Source organism: Heterodontus francisci, chromosome 30, assembly GCF_036365525.1.
Source record: "Heterodontus francisci isolate sHetFra1 chromosome 30, sHetFra1.hap1, whole genome shotgun sequence".
NCBI classification, from domain to species: Eukaryota; Metazoa; Chordata; class Chondrichthyes; order Heterodontiformes; family Heterodontidae; genus Heterodontus; species Heterodontus francisci.
In genome coordinates, this window is record NC_090400.1 from 25,358,665 (window position 1) to 25,380,405 (window position 21,741).

Consider the following 21,741-nt stretch of genomic DNA (forward strand, 5'->3'; position numbering starts at 1 on the left):
TATACTACATTGAAAGAAGTACAAGTAAATCGCTGCTTCACCTGAAAGGAGTGTTTGGGGCCTGGGATAGTGAGGAGAGAGGAGGTAAATGGGCAGGTATTACACCTCCTGCGATTGCAGGGGAAGGTGCCCTGGGACGGGGACGAGGTGGTGGGGGTAATGGAGGAGTGGACCAGGGTGTCGTGGAGGGAACGATCCCTTCGGAATGCTGACAGGGGAAGGGAGGGGAAGATGCGACTGGTAGTGGAATCACGCTGGAGGTGGCGAAAATGGCGGAGGATGATCCTTTGGATATGGAGGCTGGTGGGATGAAAAGTGAGGACAAGGGGAACCCTGTCACGGTTCTGGGAGGGAGGGGAAGGGGTGAGGGTAGAGGTGCGGGGAATGGGTCGGACACGGTTGAGGGCCCTGTCAACCACAGTGGGGGGAAATCCTCGGTTGAGGAAAAAGGAGGTCATATCAGAAGCACCGTCATGGAAGGTAGCATCATCAGAGCAGATGCGTCGGAGACGGAGAAATTGGGAGAATGCCTGGTCCAATCTGCACCTTCTCCTTTGTTATCTCTTGCCCAACCCCCACCTTACTTGTTTATAATCTGTGACTTTTCTAATATTTGTCAGTTCCGAAGAAGGGTCACTGACCCGAAACGTTAACTCTGCTTCTCTTTCCACAGATGCTGCCAGACCTGCTGAGTGAACCCATTTCTCTAGCTCCTTGCCCAGTCCCTCTCCCTTTGTGGCCATGCCTTCAACTGCGTAGGCCCCACACTCTAATTTCTTCCTTAATCCCTCTTACTCCCTCTCCTCCTTTAAAACCGTCCTTAAAACCCACCCCTTCAACCAAGATTTTTGTTTCTCCTCCTTTGGTTCAGCAGTCATTTTTTCCTTCCGTCTCTGTGGGACATTTTATTTCTATTAAAAGGTGCTATATAAATGCACGTTTTTATTATCGTATATACAGAATTCATTCAGCACATGATTCGTACAATGAAGTTCCTGTGTGCGTGCACACATGTTGGTTAAAGGCTGCATGTTCTGCAGGTGACAAACACAGCAACTACTGAGATAGGTGGGATTTTAACTCTGCCTCTGAAACAGTTTACAACTTTGTAAGGATGGCACTCACTTTCCAGGGTCTGGCATCTGACTGAAGACAGCTCGGAGTGAATGGAAGCTGTTCCTGATCGAGTGAATGTTTGCCATTCCCATAAACATCACTTCACAGTTTGGATAATATTCTGCAATAAACAAAGAATTAGTTAATCAGGGTGGAGAAGGCAGCTGTCTAGGATTCAGTGAACTTTTGCACGTTGCCTGTAAGGATTATTACAGCACAGACCATATCTTGGTCTACAGAAAAGACTTGCAGCCAAACCCTGTTGCATCAATAAATAAGTCATCCAGACCACGGGATCTCAGTTCACAAAGTTAAGTACAGTCAAAGAAAGTCATTCGGTTCATCAAGCTCATTCTTTCATAAAAGCCTAAAGTCCCCACTACTGCAGCATCCAATTGCCACTTGAATGATTTTTCTCTTCTAGATTAATCGGTGCATGAAGAACACAAATGATACCAATTCTAGTCATACATTTAACTAGTTTGTAACATTAAATATAACCTGGGCCAGGAAGTTGGCATTTGGTTCGAGTTTGTCACAATTTAAGACAAGCAAAATAATCATTAATCCCTTTCACAATTTTACAGATGAGGGAGCCATTGAGCCCATCCATCCAGAACAACCACAAAGATTCCATTGGTTACTGAATTCTAGCTATTTTGCTTCCAATACTCTATCCGGGGTACCATTCCATGATTTGATCATCCTTTGTGAAGAAAAACTTTTTGATATAAGCCTTAATTTTTTAAAAACTGATTTAAACTTATGACCCATTACCCTACACTCATAATTTAAAATCATTTCAGTGGACACAGGATTTTGCAATATTATCCATGGATTTCAATGTATGAAATGTGACAAATTGTGCCAAACAACAAAAATCAAGCATTTAAAAATATTAGATTTTTGTTTTCAAATTTCATTGATACACACCTTCCTCAAACTACACCTAAAATCACAAAGCCAATACATACAAACTTCTGCACTCCAACCTGCATCTTCCAAAAAATCTGGTCTCTTATCTATGCCAGTCAAGGAACAACAAATCACACATTCAAGCTTATATTTGTCCTTATGAGACATACTACAAACTCACAACAATAATTAAATTTATATTTGAATAACTCATATACTTAATACAAGCCGACAAATGCGACACAAACAGAACATAGGTTTCAGATATCCTTCTTTTAGAACCTATGTTTCAAAGAGTGATCCCAGGAGCCTGTGCTATCTACAAAAGGATCCTGCAGAGCCCTCTAACCTGTGTCTGTCTGGTTTCTATACTGTTGGCTTACTAGCATGTTATTTCTGTGGCTATATATTAACAAAACATGTTTTCTGAATGTCAGCTCCCGAGTAGCTAACAGTCTTTAGGAGACGAATCCTGCGAGCATGTGAAATTTGCAGTGGTTGTTCCAATTTCAAAACCACGGCATGTGGGTTTATTGCTGAAAAAGTAACTTCTAAATGGTTGAAAGTTATGTTAGCTCAATGCTGATTTAGGATGCTTCCAGTAAGGGGACTCAACCTCGACTATTGTTAGTTGTATTTTGAGGACTTGGACAGGTCACCTACTGGATCTGTTATCTAGACTCTTAAGGTACTCAGAAGAACCACATCTTTATCCCTCCCTGCAGATGGATTAACAGGTTGACTGGAATACTCTGTGTAACAAGACAAATGTACAGTAAACTCTCCTAGTGCTGTTTGGAGAGTTACATCCTGACAGTGCTTTCTCTGGCCTATATCGTTTACTGTGTACATAGGCACACAAAAACTCTCCTCCATAATCTGCTCAAAGCTTGTTCAGTATCAGAGGATTCGAGCTACCTCAGTCTTGGGATGCAATTCCACCTCTCAGGTTCAGAAGCACATGCTGTGCCAGTGTGTAATGCATACCTTCACACTCACAACCTCCACCCTTCGCTCGGTTGGCTACAGCTGCAGTGTACGATCTTGCATCCAAAATAAGCAACTTCTGTGGTGTCTCCCCACTCTCTGCCACAGATCCTGAGGTTATGGATGAATCTAGAGCAAGAGATGATTACATTTTAATTCCTAACTTTATTATGGTGAACAGCTTGATCCGTAATAAACAGTGGCATCACCTATGGTTCCTCAACATTAACCTACAAAAGCAAACAATTTCAACATAAAAAATATACTGGCAAGTGCGAGGAGATAGAATTGTGCCAGGCCAGGGCATATACCTGCTGCTTTGGCCCTCTGCCCCAAATCCTGGAGACATGATATTTAAATATTTGTGGAGGATGGTGCTTCCCTCCCCACATCAGAGGCACTTGTGCTACTGAAGTGACTGAATTCAGATCAGCACACTGGCCTTCCAAGGTCAAAGACTGAAAGCCAAAAAAGTAATTTCAGTCACGAGGATCTGATGGGCAGCAATCTTAAGTAATCAATCTTTTGGGAATTAATAACGTTTGGGTTTTTTATTCTTGGGATCTTCAGAAGGCTAAGAACATAGAGTCATAGAGTTATACAGCACAAAAACAGGCACTTCAGCCCACCGCATCCGTGCCAGCCATCAAGCCTATCTATTCTAATCCCATTTTCCAGCACTTGGCCCATAGCCTTGTATGCTATGGTGTTTCAAGTGCTCATCTAAATATTTCTTAAATGTTGTGAGGGTTCCTGCCTCTGCCACCCTTTCAGGCAGTGTGTTCCAGATTCCAACCACCCTCTGGGTGAAAACATTTTTCCTCAAATCCCCTCTAAACCTCCTGCCCCTCGCCTTAAATCTATGCCCCCTGGTTAATGACACCTCCGCTAAGGGAAAAAAATTTCTTCCTATCTACTCTATCTATGCCCTTCATAATGTTGTATACCTCAATCAGGTCCCCCCTCAGCCTTCTCTGCTCCAAGGAAAATAACCCTAGCCTATCCAGTCTCTTTTCATAGCTGAAATGCTCCAGCCCAGGCAACATCCTGGTGAATCTCCTCTGTACCCTATCTAGTACAATCACATCCTTCCTATTCTCAGCAGGGGTGGGTTTCCTATGATCTGGGTTGAATTCACTGGCTAGCCCATGAATGCCTCCAAATCAGGCTACGGACATAATGGGGCAAGGTCTAAGAAGTATAGTTCCAACTGGTGCGCAATTTCTGGCAGTTTATAATATGGGACGCAAACCTGACAGATCTGGGTTCTGCCCACATTTGTCACTTGTGTCAAAAATGCATCGCAGTTCCACCCTCTGACTCGTATTTCTAACCTTTTGCTCTTCACAGGATCTAGCTGCCTCCATTTATTCCTTCAATCAGTTCTGGCAACAGACTGCACACCAGATATACTTGGTGGTAGGGGGTTAGAAGGAAGGGATTTAGGAGTGCAGGCCTATTCCCAGGCCACTGACTTTTCAGATCTGATCAAGCTGGTAGCAGCTGACCACTATAGCTACCCCTCCCTTCCTGCAACAAAACATCTATACTTTTCTCAGAGATGTAGCTGGGACACATTCTGTACTGTGGGAGAACATGGGCATGAAGTGGTATCCTATCAGAAATTCCTCTGCATTGAGTTGGTGGAGTGTGAAAAAACTTTCTGGGTGTCACCTCCAGTGCAGCTGCCCATCAAATTTTGAAGCAAACAGTCCTGTTTTGAGGCCAAAACTTTGAATAGTTGGACAACCAACGGTGCACGCACTCATTTTGCATCCTCAGACTTGCGGAGGTGAAAGGAAAAAAAAAATCAAGATTCTGATCCTCGTTATCTAATTACGTCTACTGGGAAGTGCATGTGAACATTGCTGAGAATAAGGATCATAGGAAATAGGAGCAGGAGTAGGCCATTCGGCCCGTCAAGCCTGCTCCGGCATTCCAACAGATCATCTACCTATACGTCATTTCCCCCCATTAAACTCAATGATTGAGCTTCCACAATCCTCTGGGGTAGAGAATTCAATCTGAGTAAACAAATTCCTCCTCATCACGGTCTTAAATGGACTGCCCCTTATTCTGAGACTGTGTCCCCTTGTTCTAGACTCCCCAGCCAGAGGAAACATCCTATCCACATCTACTTTCTTCATCTACATACACACACTTTCCAACAGTGGAAACCTTGACTGATATTTTCCTCCCTAGCTCCGTGTGACTAAGGCCAAATGTGCTGTGCCTGCAGAAATCAGGATTCACACCTGGGGCCCTTTAATCTGAGAGATTCAGCATTATATTAAGCCTCAGCTATCTCATACATGTACCTGCACAGTCCCTACTTCAGCATTCTGCCTTCATAGGATCATAGGAAATGGGAGCAGCAGTAGGCCATTCGGCCTGTCGAGGCTGCTCCGCCATTCAAACAGATAATGGCTGATCATCTACCTCTATGCTATTTATTCCCACTATCCCCATATCCCTTGATGTCGTTAGTATTCAGAAATCTATCCATTTCTGTCTTCAGCATGCTCAAAGACTGAGCTTCTACAGCCTTCTGGGGTAGAAACCTCCATCGATTCACCACCCTCTGAGTAAAGAAATTCCTCCTTATCTGGGTCTTAAATGGCCTGCCCCTTATTCTGAGACTGTGGCCCCTTGTTCTAGACTCACTAACCAGAGAAAACATTCTATCCACATCTACCCTCTCACACCCTGTAAGAATTTTTAAAGTTTCAATGAGATCACTTCTCATTCTTCAAAACTCCAGAGAATACAGGCCCAGTTTCTGCAATCTCTCCTCATAAGACAATCCCGCCATCCCAGGGATTTGTCCGGTGAATCTCTGTTGCACTCCCTCTATGGCAATAACCTTCCTTAGATAAGGAGACCAAAACTGTACACAATGCTCCAAGTGTGGTCTCATCAAGGCTTCATACAATTCAATCAATACATCTTTACTCCTGTACTCAAATCCCCTTGCAATGAAGGCCAACATACCATTTACCTTCCTAATTGCTTGCTGCACCTGATATTAGCTTTTAATGACTCATGAGCAAGGACACCCAGGTCCCTTTGGACATCAACACTTCCCAAGCTCTCACCATTTAAGAAATACTCTGCCTTTCTGTTTTTTCCCACCAAAGTGGATCACTTCATACTTAATCACATTGTATTCCACCTGCCATGTTCTTGCCCATTCACTTAAACTGTCCAAAACCCCTTGAAGCCTCCTTGCATCCTCCTCACAACTTATATTCCCACCACTTTTGTGTCATCAGTAAATTTGGAAATATTACAACTGGCCTTCACATCCAATTCATTTATATAGATTGTAAACAGCTGTGGCCCAAGCACAGATCCTTGCAGTACCCCACTAGTAACAGCTTGCCATCCTGAAAATGACCCATTTATTATTACTCTCTGTTTTCTGTCTGTTAACCAATTCTCAATCTATTGCAGTATATTACCCACAATCCCATATGCTTTGTGTTTACTAACCTCCATTGGGGGACCCTATCAAAAGCCTTCTGAAAATCCAAATACAGCACATCCACTGGTTCTCCTTTATCCATGCTACAAGTAACATCCTCAAAAAACTCCAACAGGATTGTCAAACATGACTTCCCACTCAAATCCATGTTAACTCTGCCCAGTCATATTTTACGTGTCAGTTATCTCAACTTTTAAAATAATTCTAAAATTTTCCTTACTACTGACGTTAAACTAACAGGTCTGTAGTTCTGAGTTTTCTCTCTCGCTCCCTTCTTAAATAGTGCGGTTACATTTGCTACTTTCCAGGCTGCAGGAACCCTTCCAGAATCTACAAAATTTTGAAAGATAACCACCAATGCATCCACTATCTCTATAGCCACCTCCTTCAATACTCTGGGATTTAGCTCATCTGGTCCAGGGGATTTATCAACTTTCAATCCAATTAATATTTTAAGTACTACCGCTTTATTGATACAAATGTATTTCAGTTCCTCATTTTGCAAGTCCCTTGGTTCCCTAGCATTTCTGGGAGATTTTCTGTGTCTTCCTCCCTGAAGACAGACACAAAGTAATTATTTAATCTCGCTGCCATTTCTGCATTCTCCACCTGCAATGGACCCACATTCGTCCTTGCTAATCGTTTCATTTTCACATACCTAAAGTAGCTTTACAGTCCGCCTTTATGTTTCTAGCTAGCTTGCATTCATAACCTCTTTTCCCTTTATCAATTTCTTGGTCCTCCTTTGTTGGACTCTAAATTGCTCCCAATCTTCAGGCTTACCACTTTTTCTGGCCACCTTATAGGCCACTTTCTTTGACGTAATGCAATCTTTAACTTCTTTTGTTAGCTATGGTTGATTCACCTTTTCTGCTACCTTTTTGTGTCTTAGAGGAATGTATATTTGTTGTAAACCGTGGAATACTTTTTAAAATCCTAGCCATTGCCTGTCTACTGTCAAATCTTTTAATATATTTTCCTAATCCACCATAGCCAACTTGTCCCTCATACCTTCATAGTTTCCTTTGTTCAGATTTAAGACCCTAGTTTCACAATGAACTATAACTCTTTTAAACTTAATGTAAAACATTGTGGTCACTATTTCCTATTGGCTATTGACTCCCTTACAGCAAGGTTATTAATCAGCCCTTTCCCATTACTGAATACTAAATCTAAAATAGCCCGATCCCTTGTTGGTTCTTCAATGTACTGCTTCAGAAACTGGAAGGAAGGAATGAAACTGGACGGACCACCCAGCATCGACCTATACATCGAAAGCGAAAATGGCAACCCCAGCCCTGTCAACCCTGCAAAGTCCTCCTTACTAATATCTGGGGGCTTGTGCCAAAATTGGGAGAGCTGTCCCACAGACTAGTCAAGCAACAGTCTGACACAGTCATACTCACAGAATCATACCTTGCAGACAATGTCCCAGATACCATCACCACCCCTGGGTATGTCCCCTCCCACCCAGCACGACAGACCAACCAGAAGTGGCAGCACAATGGTATAGAGTCAGGAGGAAATTGCCCTGGGAGTCCTCAACATTCACTCCGGACCCCATGAAGTCTCATGACATGAGGTCAAACATGGGCAAGGAAGCCTCCTGCTGATTACTACCTACCACCACCAGCAGCCCCCACCCACCTCGGCTGATGAATCAGTTCTCCTCCAGGTTGAACACCAATCGAAAGAAGCACTGACAGTAGCAAGGGCACAAAATGTACTCTGGGTGGGGGGACTTCAATGTCCACCACCAAGAGAGTGGCTCAGTGGCACCACTACTGTCCGAGCTGGTTGAGTCCTAAACGACATAGCTGCTGGACTGGGACTGCAGCAGGTGGTGAGGTAACCAACAAGAGGGAGAAACCTTCTTGACCTTGTCCTCACCAATCTATATGTCGCAGATGCATCTGTCTATGACAGTATTGGTAGGAGTGACCACCGCACAGTCCCGTCTTCACACTGAGGGTACCAACCATCATGTTGTGTGGCACTACCACCGTGCTAAATGGGATAGATTTTGAACAGATCTAGCAACTCAAAACTGGACATCCATGAGATACTGTGGGCCATCAGCAGCAGCAGAATTGTATTCAATCACAATCTGCAACCTCATGGCCCAGCATATCCTCCACTCTACCATTACCATCAAGCCAGGCGACCAACCCTGGTTCAATAAAAAGTGCAGGAGGGCACGCCAGGAGCAGCACCAGGCATAACTAAAAATGAGGTGTCAGCCTGGTTAAGCTACAACACAGGACTACCTGCATGCCAAACAGCGGAAGCAGCGTACAATAGACAGGGCTAAGCGATCCCACAACCAACGGATCAGATCTAAGCTCTGCAACCCTGCCACATCCAGTCGTGAGGGGTGGTGGATAATTAAACTGGCAGGAGAATGAGGCTCCACAAACTTCCCCATCCTCTGCGATGGAACAGCCCAGCACATTAGTGCTAAAGACAAGGCTGAAGCATTTGCATCCATCTTCAGCCAGAAGCGGAGTGGATGATCCATCTCAGCCTCTTCCTGAGGTCCCCAGCATCACAGATGCCAGTCTTCAGGCAATCTGATTCACTCCACGTGATATCAAGAAACGGCTGAAAGCACTGGATACTGCAAAGGCTAAGGGCCCCGACAACATTCCGGCAATAGTACTGAAGACATGTGCTCCAGAACTAGCTGCGCCCCTACCAAAGCTGTTCCAGTACAGCTACAACACTGGCATCTACCTGGCAATGAGGAAACTTGCCCAGGTATGTCCTGTACACAAAAAGTAGGACAAATCCAACCTGGCCAATTACCACCTTATCAGTCTACTCCCGATTATCAGCAATGTGATAGAAGGAGTTGTTAGCAGTGCTATCAGAAATAACCTGCTCACTGTTGCTCAGTTTGGGTTCCGCCAGGGCCACTCAGCTCCTGACCTCGTTACAGCCTTGGTTCAAACATGGACAAAAAAAGAGCTGAACGCCAGAGGTGAGATGAGAGTGACTGCCCTTGACATCAAGGCAGCATTTAACAGAGTATGGCATCAAGGAGCCCGAGCAAAACTGGAGTTAATAGGAATCAGGGGAAAATTCCCCGCTGGTTGGAATCATACTTAGCACAAAGGAAGATGGTTGTGGTTGTTGGATGTCAATCATCTCAGTCCCAGGACATCACTGCAGGAGTTCCTCAGGGTAGTGTCCTAGGCCCAACCAATTTCAGCTGCTTCATCAATGACCTACGCTCCATCATAAGGTCAGAAGTGGAGACATTCGCTGATGATTACACATTGTTCAGCACCATTTGCGACTCCTCAGATACTGAAGCAGCCCATGTCCATACGTAGCACGACCTGGACAACATCCAGGCTTGGACTGATAAGTGGCAAGTAACATTCAGGCCACACAAGTGCCAGGCAATGACCATCTAAAACAGGAGAGAATCTAACCATCTACCCTTGATGTTCAATGGCATTAACATTGCTACATCCCCCACTATCAACATCCTTGGGGTCACCGTTGACCAAAAACTGAAATGGACCAGCCACATAAATGTTGTGGCTACAAGAGCAGGTCAGAGGCTGGGAATTCGGTGGCAAGTAACTCACCTCCCGTCTCCCCAATGCCTGTCTACCATCTACAAGGCACAAGTCAGCAGTGTGATGGAATACTCTCCGCCTGCCTGGATGGGTGCAGCTCCAATATTACTGAAGCAGCTCGACACCATCCAGGACAAAGCAACCTGCTTGATTGGCACCCCATCAACCCACTTTCAACATTCACTCCCTCCACCAGACGACAGTGTGTACCATCTACAAGATGCATTGTAGCAACTCAACAAGGCTCCTTCGTCAGCAGTTACAAACCCGTGACCTCTACCACCTAGAACATGGTTGTTCAACATACGGCCTGCGGGCCAGGATCCAGCTCGCCAAACATTTCCATCCAGCCCGCGGATGTAAACTGTTCCCGGGGCCATTCCTCATCCTCACTGTGATTGGAGGTTAAAAATTTCCCATTGTGATCTTCTTAGAGTGGCCCTTTTAAAAACATAGCGCTGTCAATTTCAAGCTGACAAATGCTGACAGCAGGAACAGCAGTTTTCCAACAGACTCTGTTTTCCAGTGGGCTCTCACTGTTAAAAAATCCCGCCGAAAAAATGCCGAGTCTGTTGAAAAACGGCTGTTCCTGATGTCAGCAACATGTCAGCTTGAAACTGACTGCGCGATGTTTTTTTTTAAAAAAGAACTGACTGTCTGCTGAGCGTTCGCGGAGATGGACGGAGAGGGGGTGGAGAGCGATGGGGTGTTGTGGGACCAAGAGACTGGGGGGGTACACAGGGTGAACGGGGGACACAGAGGAGAGTGGGGGGAAAACACAGGGTGAACGGGGGACATGGTGGGGGGGGGGGGACACGGGGCGCGGGGGCCACGGCGGGGAGAGGGGGCGCGGGGGCGACACGGCGGAGAGACGGGGGGGGACACAGAGACGGGGGTGGTGGTGGTGGAGAGAGAGATGGGGGGGCAGAGAGATCAGGGAACACTGAGTGGGGACTGGGGAACACTGGAGACATGGTGGTGGAGAGAGGGAGAGAGAGATACAGAGAGGGACAGAGAGAGGGGGAAGAAGGAGAGGGAGAGTCAAAGAGACATTTACTTATGGCACAGAAAGAGGCCATTCTGTCCATCGAACCCATGCTGGCTCTCCACAGAACTATGCAGTCAGTCCCACTCGCAGTAGCCCTGCAAGTCTATTCCTGTCAGGTGGCCTTCTAACTTCCTCTTGATGTCTGTGCTACCACCAACCTTGTGGGCAGTGAGTTTCACATCATTACCATGCGCTGCGTAAAAAAGTACGTCCTCATATGCCCCCTGCATCTTTTGCACAACCCTAGCAATCTATGTACCCTCGTCCTGGAAGGTAGTAGGGAGTGGGGGGGAAACACACACACACGCGCACACTTGATCAAGTGTGCGGGCAGAGACTGACTACTTACGTAAGCAAAAATAATTACAGGAATGTCACTGAATCAGTTTTCAATACAGTAATGAGAAAGTAAGTCAATAAATTAGTCTTCTCATTTAAAGCGTCTTCACAAAAATGCACATTTGTTGCTTTTATTAGTGAGATAACGTTTTAATGCCTTTACTTTTCGGAATTTGCTCACCAGCCCCTTGGGCCGAGCAAAAATCAAAATGTGACCCTCCGCCCGAAATGGTTGGACAACCCGGACCTAAGAAGGACAAGGGCAGCTGATGCATGGGAACACCACCACTCAAGTTCTCCTCCAAGCCACACACCATATTGACTTGGAACTATATAGCCGTTCCGTCACTGCCGCTGGGTCAAGATCCTGGAACTCCCTTCCAAACAGCACTGTTGAAGCACCTGTACCCCAAGGATTGTAGGGGTTCAAGGCAGCAGCTCACCAACACCTTCTCAAGGGCAATTAGGGATGGGCAATAAATGCTGGCCTAGCCAGCGACACCCACATTCCCCAAACGATTAAAAATAAAATCTCATACACACTCCAGGAATTCATCCTCCACAGCATTAGTGCTAATTAGGTTTACCCAATCTATATGTAAATTGAATTCACCCATTATTACTATATTGCGCATGCTACTAATTTCCTGATTTATCCCATGCCCAACATTACCACTACAGTTTGGTGGCCTATAAACAACTCATACCAATGTTTGCTGCCCCTTGCTGTTTTTTAGCTCCATCCAAACTGATTCTACTCTTGTTCCTTCAATCTAAGATTCTCTCACTAATATACTGACCACGTCCCTTATTAACAGCACTACCCCACCTCCTTTTCCCCTCGCGTTTCCCTCCTAAATGACGAATATCCCTGAATATTCAGTTCCCAGTCCAGGTCACGTTGTAACCACATCTCCGTAATGGCAATTAAATCATATCCATATCCATCTGTGCCTTCAAATCATCTGCCTTGTTGTGAATGCTGCGAGCATTCTGATAGTGCCTTAACTTTGTCTTAACATTATTCCTCATTCCAATCCTATTTGATGTTTGCCTTCGTTCCGTCTGTCTTACAATTTTGCTTACTACTTTTCCACTTCCTGTTACCAGTTTTGCTTCCCGCCAATCTGAGCTCCCTCTAGGTTCCCAACCTCCTGCCAATTTAGTTTAAACCCTTCCCAACAGCACCAGCAAATCTCCCTGCGCGGATGTTAGTCTCAAGCCCTGCAAAGGTGCAACCCGCCCATCTTGTACAGGTCCCAGCTACCCCAGAAATCTGATGCCTTCCCTCCTGCACCAATTCTCCAGCCACATGTTAAACGCTTAATCCTCTAATTTCTATGCTCGCTAGCATGTGGCACTGGGAATAATCCTGAGATTACTGCATTTGAACTCCTGTTTTTTAATTTCTTTCCTAACTCCTTAAACTCTGCTTTCAGGACCTCATCCCTCTTCATACCTATGTCACTGGTACCAATGTGGACCATGACCTCTGGCTGTTCACCCACCCCAGAAGAATGTCCTGCAGCCGTTCTGTGATATCCTTGACCCTGGCACCAGGGAGGGAACATACCATCCTGGTGTCACATCTGTGGCCACAGAAACGCCTATCTGTTCCTCTAACTAGCGAATCCTCCATCATTATTGCCCTTCCACTCTTCTTCCTCCCCTCCTCTGCAGCTGAACCACCTATCCTGCCACGGACTTGGGCTCTTGCTGCACTCCTCTGAGGAACCGTCGCCCTCACCAGTATCCAAAATGGAAAACCAGTTAGCAAGTGAGATCGACTCAGGGGACTCCCATTCCCTCTCGCCTGCACACTCTTAACCTCAATGAGCTTGGCCATGATGCCTCCATGTTGAATTTGATCGTCTAGGCTCACATCTGTTAAATGGCTACTTGGTGAGCTGCTGGAAGGCATCCATACTTTATTCCAGCATGAATTATTTATTTATTTTAGAGATACAGCACTGAAACAGGCCCTTAGGCCCACCGAGTCTGTGCCAACCAACAACCACCCATTTATACTAACCCTACAGTAATCCCATATTCCCTACCATCTACCTACACTAGGGGCAATTTACAATGGCCAATTTACCTATCACCTGCAAGTCTTTGGCTGTGGGAGGAAACCAGAGCACCCGGCGAAAACCCACGCGGTCACAGGGAGAACTTGCAAACTCCGCACAGGCAGTACCCAGAATCGAACCCGGGTCCCTGGAGCTGTGAGGCTGCGGTGCTAACCACTGCGCCGCCCCTTAGTACCCTTAGAAGAGGAGATGTGAAGAAATATGGACAATAAATAGCTCGAGTTTCTCAATTAGGTATAAGAGAGATTTCTGGTCTACAGTCTCACCGAAGTCTGTGTCGGACAGATATGTTCCCTCATTTTTGCTCTTTCCACTCAGTTTTGTTCCTCGGTCTAAGATGCAGGCTTTAGCAATGGATGTCACCAGATATTCATCATCTGCGTTCCTCCAGCCCCACCAGCTGATTTCTGGCTGACTGCAGCGTGATATCACAGCACCATTCCGTAGATGTCTGGAGAAAACATACCGCTGTTAATGAGTGCACACATTGAAATCAAGCCACCACACAGCATCAAGTATTTCAGTGCTTTTTCATTCCCAACATTCAAAACTGTTGAGTTCAGTTAAAAGTCACACATACAATCAAATATAGAGCTCCCTCAGTTGGGAAGAAGGGCATGATGCGGCATTATGGTGATAGATCCTGATTGATGATATATCACTCCTCTTGTGGCTGAATGCAAGGGAACAACTTTTAAAACCAGAATTTGGAAACTGGAAACTGAATGAGATTAAAAGGATATATTTCCACTTGTGCATCCTGGTGAGGAGCCTCACCTATTAAACAGTGCATATAGAATAACTGCATACAGTCCACAATTTTCTGTTCATTTATTTTAATGGATGGAAAAATTATGAACTGAAAACAGCAAGTTTACCCTCAAATGTTTATACTTCATAATTACCCACCAACACACAAACATTTCTTCGATAGCCTTATGTTTCTTTGTTCCCTTCTAAAAAAAATTTTCACTCCCTACTCATGGAATCACTTGCGCTTGATGTGGCATTGTTACAGATGCCAGTCAACCGCTGGTATTGTCCTTAAGTGGCCATAGAACTGCTAATGAGCAATCAGATTCACAAAAAGCGAGAACGTTCGAAGTAAACCAGCAGCAGCTGCAGTGAACTGCAATAAAAACACTCAAAGGAAGGATTTTGTTGCTGGCACAAGTCACTGAAATTAAATGATGTAGACTAATCCTCGAGTACTAAATGTCTTTTGGAATTAGCACTTCTGTCAACAGCCAAAAATGATCTTTCTTTACAATGTTTACATGTTGATGGAATACTCAACCACAGAACATCACAGCCAAGCACAACACTTTCTTCATCTAAATACACACACTTTCCAACAGGGTCACTGGATAATGCTCAACAGTGGAAACCTTGACTGATATTTTCCTCCCTAGCTCCGTGTGACCGAGGCCAAATGTGCTGTGCCTGCAGAAATCAGGATTCACACCTGGGGCCCTTTAATCTGAGAGATTCAGCACTACATTAAACCTGAGCTATCTCATACATGTACCTGCACAGTCCCTACTTCAGCATTCTGCCTTCATAGGATCATTGGAAATAGGAGCAGGAGTAGGCCATTCAGCCCATCGAGGCTGCTCCGCCATTCAAACAGATAATGGCTGATCATCTACCTCTATGCTATTTATCCCCACTATCCCCATATCCCTTGATGTTGTTAGTATTCAGAAATCTATCCATTTCTGTCTTCAGCATGCTCAAAGACTAAGCTACCACAGCCTTCTGGGGTAGAAAATTCCATTGATTCACCACCCTCTGAGTAAAGAAATTCCTCCTTATCTGGGTCTTAAATGGCCTGCCCCTTATTCTGAGACTGTGGCCCCTTGTACTAGAGTCACTAGCCAGAGAAAACATCCTATCCACATCTACCCTGTCACACCCTGTAAGAAGTTTCAAAGTTTCAATGAGATCACTTCTCATTCTTCAAAACTCCAGAGAATACAGGCCCAGTTTCTGCAATCTCTTCTCATAAAATAATCCCGCCATCCCAGGGATTAGTCTGGTGAACCTCCTTTGCACTCCCTCTATGATAAGTATATCCTTCCTTAGATAAGGAGACCAAAACTTACATAATACTCTAGGTGCAGTCTAACCAAGGCTTTATACAATTGAAGCAAATGCATCTTTACTCCTGTGCTCAAATCCCTTTCAACGAAAGCCACATTACACCTTCTGCTCTCCAAAAATAATCCTTTCTGGGAAGCTTTTCATAATAATTCAGCAATGCAATAAATTACTAATTAAATGCAATTTATCATTAATTTTCAGTATGATTACATTTCTTGTATGTAAGCTAGCAGAAACCGGATGCTTGTTGATATTCCCCAAGATATAACAAAGTGGATAATTCTCCACTGTGTTAGATACTGCATTGGGAGGTAGGCTTTCAGGCCATGCTAAGTGTCAGGGAACTGACATGGGTGGTGTGTTCGAGTGCTACAACATGGGCAGTGGTGATATATTGAACAGGCTGCATGCAGTGGAACACAGCTCATGCTCAATATTTCCCATGTTTCCCAGTTCCTGCTCTCAATACATTTCAAAAACAATCAAGTTTTGTCACCTTTTCACAAACACAATTATAGTTAATACTGAAAATGGCACCATGTAGCTTTGAAGTTCATTTCTATATTGGCAAGTGCTATAGGCTGGCTAGTTCAAATTATGAGGATACCTACTTAAACCTAAACTGTATGCACTTTATAAGCAGTTAGCGACACTCAACTGAACCTGGGCAAGCTGTTGAAAAAGGTGCTACATTTAAATTAGCTTATGCTGTGCATATTCCTCATGACTTATTTCACAACTCGATTATCCTTTAGGTTAAAAGACTTATCTCTTTACTTATAACTTCCTAACTTAACTTATAAACCTTGGTGTTTGAACCTTCATGGAAAGGCTGGAAAGCAGCAATGATGCTGACACAGGCTCCTTTGCAGGAGTTTATCTTGGCAAGTAGTAAAAAAACAAAGTGCACTTCAAATCTCAGGAATACTTGAAAGCAAAGTTAGCATTTTAAAAGATGAAATATTCACAATGTTCTCAGTGTCCTAGTCAACATTCTTCCTTCAAATAATTATATCAAGAATAGATGAACAGGTCATTTATTAATCTACTGTGGGACCATGCTGTGCATAATATGGCTGGCAAATTAAGAATCTGTTGGTTCTGAACAGCTTTGGATTATCACGAGGCCATAGGCACTACGTAAATGCAAATGCTTTCATTTTAACTCTCAGATGTTTCAGCAATGGTTTGAAAAGAACATGCTCACGTCACATTCCAAACAATGACAGAAAGCATAAGTAATCATGAACAACTTTCCATGTCAATATTAAGAAAAATATTTTCTTTATATAGGCCTTTATTGTGCCTCAAGAGACACAGGAATAGGAGTAGGCCATTTAGCCCCTTGAGCTGTTCTGCCATTCAATGAGATCAAGGCTGATCTGCTACCCAACTCCATAAACCCTGCTTTGCTCTACATCCCTTAATATCTTCCGTTAACAAAAGTTTATCAATCTCAGTTTTAAAATTAACAATGGATCCAATATCAATTGCCTTTTATGGATGAGAGTCCTAAACTTCTACCACCCTTTACGTGTAAAGCGTTTAATTTCACTCCTGAAAGACCTGGCTCTAATTTTTAGACCACAGCACCTCATCCTGGACTCCCCAACCAACAGGAACAGTTTCTCTCTATCTACCCTATCTGTTCCCCTGAATATCTTGAAAACTTTGATCAAATCACCTCTTAACCTTCTACATTCCAGAGAATACAACCTTAGTTTGTGTAATTTCTCCTCTTAATTTAACCGTTGCAATCCAGGTATCATTCTGGTAAACCTATGTTGCATGGCCTCCAACGTCTAATGTGTAATGCCCAGAACTGCTCACAGTACTCCAGGTGTGGTCTAACCAGGCCTTTGTATAGCTGAAGCATGATTTCTACCCCTTGCATTTTAGTCCTTTAGATATAAAGGTCAGCATTCCATTAGCCTTTTTGATTATTTTCTGAAACTGTCCATAACATCTTTGTACCTGGACTCCCAAGTCAGTGGATGACCTCATATTTTCCTACATTTAAATCCATTTTCCACAGTTTTGCCCATTCACTTTATCTATCTATATCTTATTGTAATTTTATGCTTACATCAACAATGCTTACAATCCCACCTATCTTTATCTCATCAGCAAATGTGAATTATATCCCATCATCTAAGTTGTTAATAAATAGTGAATAGTTGAGGCCCAAACACAGATTCTTGTGGGACACCACTAGTCACATCCTACCAATTAGAGTACATGCCTATTATCCCTACTCCTCTTCTCCTATTGCTCAGCCAATTTCCTAACCCGGTTAATAACTTGTCTTCAATTCCAGGGGCTTCAGCTTTGGCTAACAGTCTCTTATGAGGAATATCATCAAATGCCTTCTGGAAATCCATATAAATAACATCCCTAGACATTCCCAGGAGGCCAGGCAGCATCTACGGAGAGAGAAACAGAGTTAACATTTCAGGTCGATGACCATTCATCAGAAATGGGAAAATATAGAAATGTAATAGGTTTAAATCAAGTGAAAGGGGGGAGGGTGGGAAAAACAAAAGGAAAAGTCTGTGATAGGGTGGAAGACGGGGGTATTAACTATCAGAGTTGGTGGTACAAGGCCAAAGAGAGTGGCAATGGGACAAGTAAAGAAAAAAATGCCTCGAGGAGTTTTGAATGGCAGAATGAAGAACAGCTGCCGTCTGAAAGTAACACCAAAAACATGCAAAGAGAAAGGCAACTAAACAAAATGAAGGCAGTGGTTAAAGTTCTGAAATTGTTGAACTCAGTGTTGAGTCCAGAAGTCTGTAAATTGCCTAAGATGAAGTGCTGTTCCTCAAACCTTTGTTGAGCTACACTGGAACACTGTAGAAGACTGATGACAGACAGGTCAGCAAGAGAGCAAGGTGCAGAATTAAAATGACAGGTGACCAGAAGCTCCTAGTCATGCTCATCGACTGAATAAAGGTGTTTCACAAAGCGATCACCCAATCTGTATTTACGCTCCCCAATGCAGAGTAGATCGCACTGTAAGCAGCGAATACAGCATACTAAATTGAAAGTACATGAAAATTGCTGTATTTCTGCTTCACCTAGTTCTCTTTGAAGATTTTCAAGGTATTTAGTCACCCTATCCTTAATTATAGACTCTAGTAATTCCCTGACAACAGATGTTAGGCTAACTAGTCTATAAATTCCTAGCTTCCTTTCTCTCACCTTTCTTAAATAGCAGAGTGACATGCGCAATTTTCCAATCTAAAGAAATGGTTCCTGAATGGAGAGAACTTTGGAAGATTATAGTTAAGGCATTGTCGATGCTCCTTTAAAACCCTGGGATGGAAACCAATCTTGCCCTGGGAATTTGTCACTCTTAATTGCCATTATTTTCTTCATGATCTATTTTGCTTATGTTAATTTGGGTGAGTCCCTGACTTGATTCAATATTAGTTTCCTGGGGATTTCTGGCATGTTGACCTCTTCCTCTACTGTAAATACTAGTGCAAATTAATTATTCAATATGTCGGCCATTTCCTTATTTTCATTGACAATATTACCATCAGTTTGCAAGGGCAGACAATGTTCCTGACCACCATCTTTTTCCTGATGTAGCTAAAAATTTGTGTTGATTTCGATATCCCTTGCAAGTTTCTTTGCATTCTCCATTTTGTATCGGTTTGTCACCCTTTGCTGTCCTTTATCTTTCCCATTTGTCCGGATCTTTGTTATTTATTGCATTTTTGTATGCTTAATCTTTTAGCTTTATGCTGTCTCGTACCTCTTCAGTTGTCAAGTAGACTACTTTTGGCAAGTAGAACTCTTGCGTCCCTTAGGCATATTATCCAGTTCTGTATTACGAAGTTTTTTTTGAACACCTCCCACTGATTTTCTGTCATTTCATCCATTAATAGATTTGCCGAGTTTACGGTGGACAGTCTTTATCTCATCACATTGAAGTCAGCTCTACCTAAATCTAGCATCTTGGTAGTTATTTCTTGCTCCTCTCTTTCAAACACCATGTTGAACTTGATCAAGTTATGATCATATGAGATAAATGTTCATGCACCATTAGGGGCTATTAACTAAATCTGGCTCATTACTAAATCAAATATGACCTGCCTCTTGGTTGGTTCTGGGACAAACTGTTGCAGAAAACTATACCAGACACACCAAAAATTCACTACCTTTCTGACAGATGCAGTAAGCTTGTTCCAATCTAAATGAAAGTTAAAGACCCCCTATAAAATCTCTCTAACTTGCCTCCAAATTTGTCTAATCTCTGCATTTATGCAATCTACCACTTCACTGTTGCTATCAGGAGGATTACACAACTTCCAATACAGTCTTAACTCCCGTTCTACTTCTCAATTGACTCAAAGTCTCCACTGCCTGCTTACCTCTCATGATATCCGTTCCTATCATTGAAATAATTTCATCCTTAATTGCTAAGGCTACTCCTTTTCCTCTACCATTTCTTCATCTTTTCTGTAGTCCTTATAACCTGGTATATTTCGTTCCAATCCCGACTGTCTTGTAGCCTTGCCTCCACGATGGCTACGGCGTCATACCCTCTACATTGCATTTGTGCCTGCAATTCATTCAATTTGTTCCTCACACTCTGCGCATTCGTGTGTGGGGGGGGGGGGGGGGGGGGAGAGACAGAGACAGGGGGGAGGGAGAGAGAGAGAGAGCGAGGGGGGGGAAGAGAGAGAGAGAGAGCGAGGGGGGGAAGAGAGAGAGAGAGAGAGGGGGGGAAAAGAGAGAGGGGGGGAAAAGAGAGAGGGGGGGGGAAAAGAGAGAGGGGGGGGAAAAGAGAGAGGGGGGGGAAAAGAGAGAGGGGGGGGGAAAGAGAGAGGGGGGGGGAAAGAGAGAGGGGGGGGAAAGAGAGAGGGGGGGGAAAGAGAGAGGGGGGAAAGAGAGAGGGGGGGGAAAGAGAGAGGGGGGGGAAAGAGAGAGGGGGGGGAAAGAGAGAGGGGGGGAAAGAGAGAGGGGGGGGAAAGAGAGAGGGGGGGGAAAGAGAGAGGGGGGGAAAGAGAGAGGGGGGGGAAAGAGAGAGGGGGGGAAGAGAGAGGGGGGGGAAGAGAGAGGGGGGGGAAAGAGAGAGAGGGGGGGAAAGAGAGAGAGGGGGGGGAAAAGAGAGAGGGGGGAAAGAGAGAGGGGGGGAAAAGAGAGAGGGGGGAAGAGAGAGGAGGGGGGGAAGAGAGAGAGGGGAAAAGAGAGAGAGGGGAAAAGAGAGAGAGGGGAAAAGAGGAGAGGGGGAAAAGAGAGAGGGGGAAAAGAGAGAGGGGGAAAAGAGAGAGGGGGAAAAGAGAGAGGGGGAAAAGAGAGAGGGGGAAAAGAGAGAGGGGGAAAAGAGAGGATGGGAAAAGAGAGGGGGGGAAAAGAGAGGGGGGGAAAAGAGAGGGGGGAAAAGAGAGGGGGGGAAAAGAGAGGGGGGAAAAGAGAGGGGGGAAAAGAGAGGGGGGGAAAAGAGAGGGGGGAAAAAAGAGAGGGGGGGAAAAAGAGAGGGGGGGAAGAGAGAGGGGGGGAAGAGAGAGGGGGGAAAGAGAGGGGGGGGAAAAGAGAGGGGGGGAAAGAGAGGGGGGGAAAGAGAGGGGGGGAAAAGAGAGGGGGGAAAAGAGAGGGGGGAAAGAGGAGGGGGGGAAGAGAGGGGGGGGGAAGAGAGGGGGGGGGAAGAGAGGGGGGGGAAGAGAGGGGGGGAAAGGGGGGGAAAAGAGAGGGGGGAAAAGAGAGGGGGGGAAAAAGAGAGGGGGGAGGGGGTGGGGGAGGGGGAGAGGGGAGGGGGAGAGGGAGGGGGAGAGGGAGAGAGGAAGAGGGAGAGGGAGAGAGAGAGGAGGAGGGAGGGAGGAGGAGGGAGGGAGGGAGGGAGAGAGGAGGGAGGGAGGAGAGGAGGAAGGAGGGGAGAGGGAGGAAGGAGGGAGAGAGAGGAGGAAGGAGGGAGAGGGAGGAGGAGGGGGAGGAGGGGGAGGAGGAGGGAGGGAGGGAGGGGGAGAGAGAGGTGGGGGGGGGGGAAGAGGGAGAACGGGGAGGGGGGGGGGAAGAGGGAGAACGGGGGGGAAGAGGGAAAACGGGGGGGAAGAGCGAAAACGGGGG

At 45.0% G+C, this 21,741-nt stretch overlaps 1 protein-coding gene across 7 annotated transcripts in view; it reads right to left on the minus strand.

Annotated features, from left to right (window-relative positions):
* mtmr4 (myotubularin related protein 4) overlaps positions 1–21,741 on the minus strand; it is a 214,277-nt gene that overhangs the window by 33,603 nt on the left and 158,933 nt on the right. For all 7 annotated transcript variants that reach the window (XM_068010247.1, XM_068010248.1, XM_068010249.1 and 4 more), the window contains 3 exons: positions 13,833–14,017; positions 3,019–3,147; positions 1,126–1,237 (listed from right to left, as the gene is read on the minus strand). In XM_068010247.1, the coding sequence (XP_067866348.1) occupies positions 1,126–1,237; positions 3,019–3,147; positions 13,833–14,017 (426 nt within the window). The remainder of the gene's footprint in view (positions 1–1,125; positions 1,238–3,018; positions 3,148–13,832; positions 14,018–21,741) is intronic.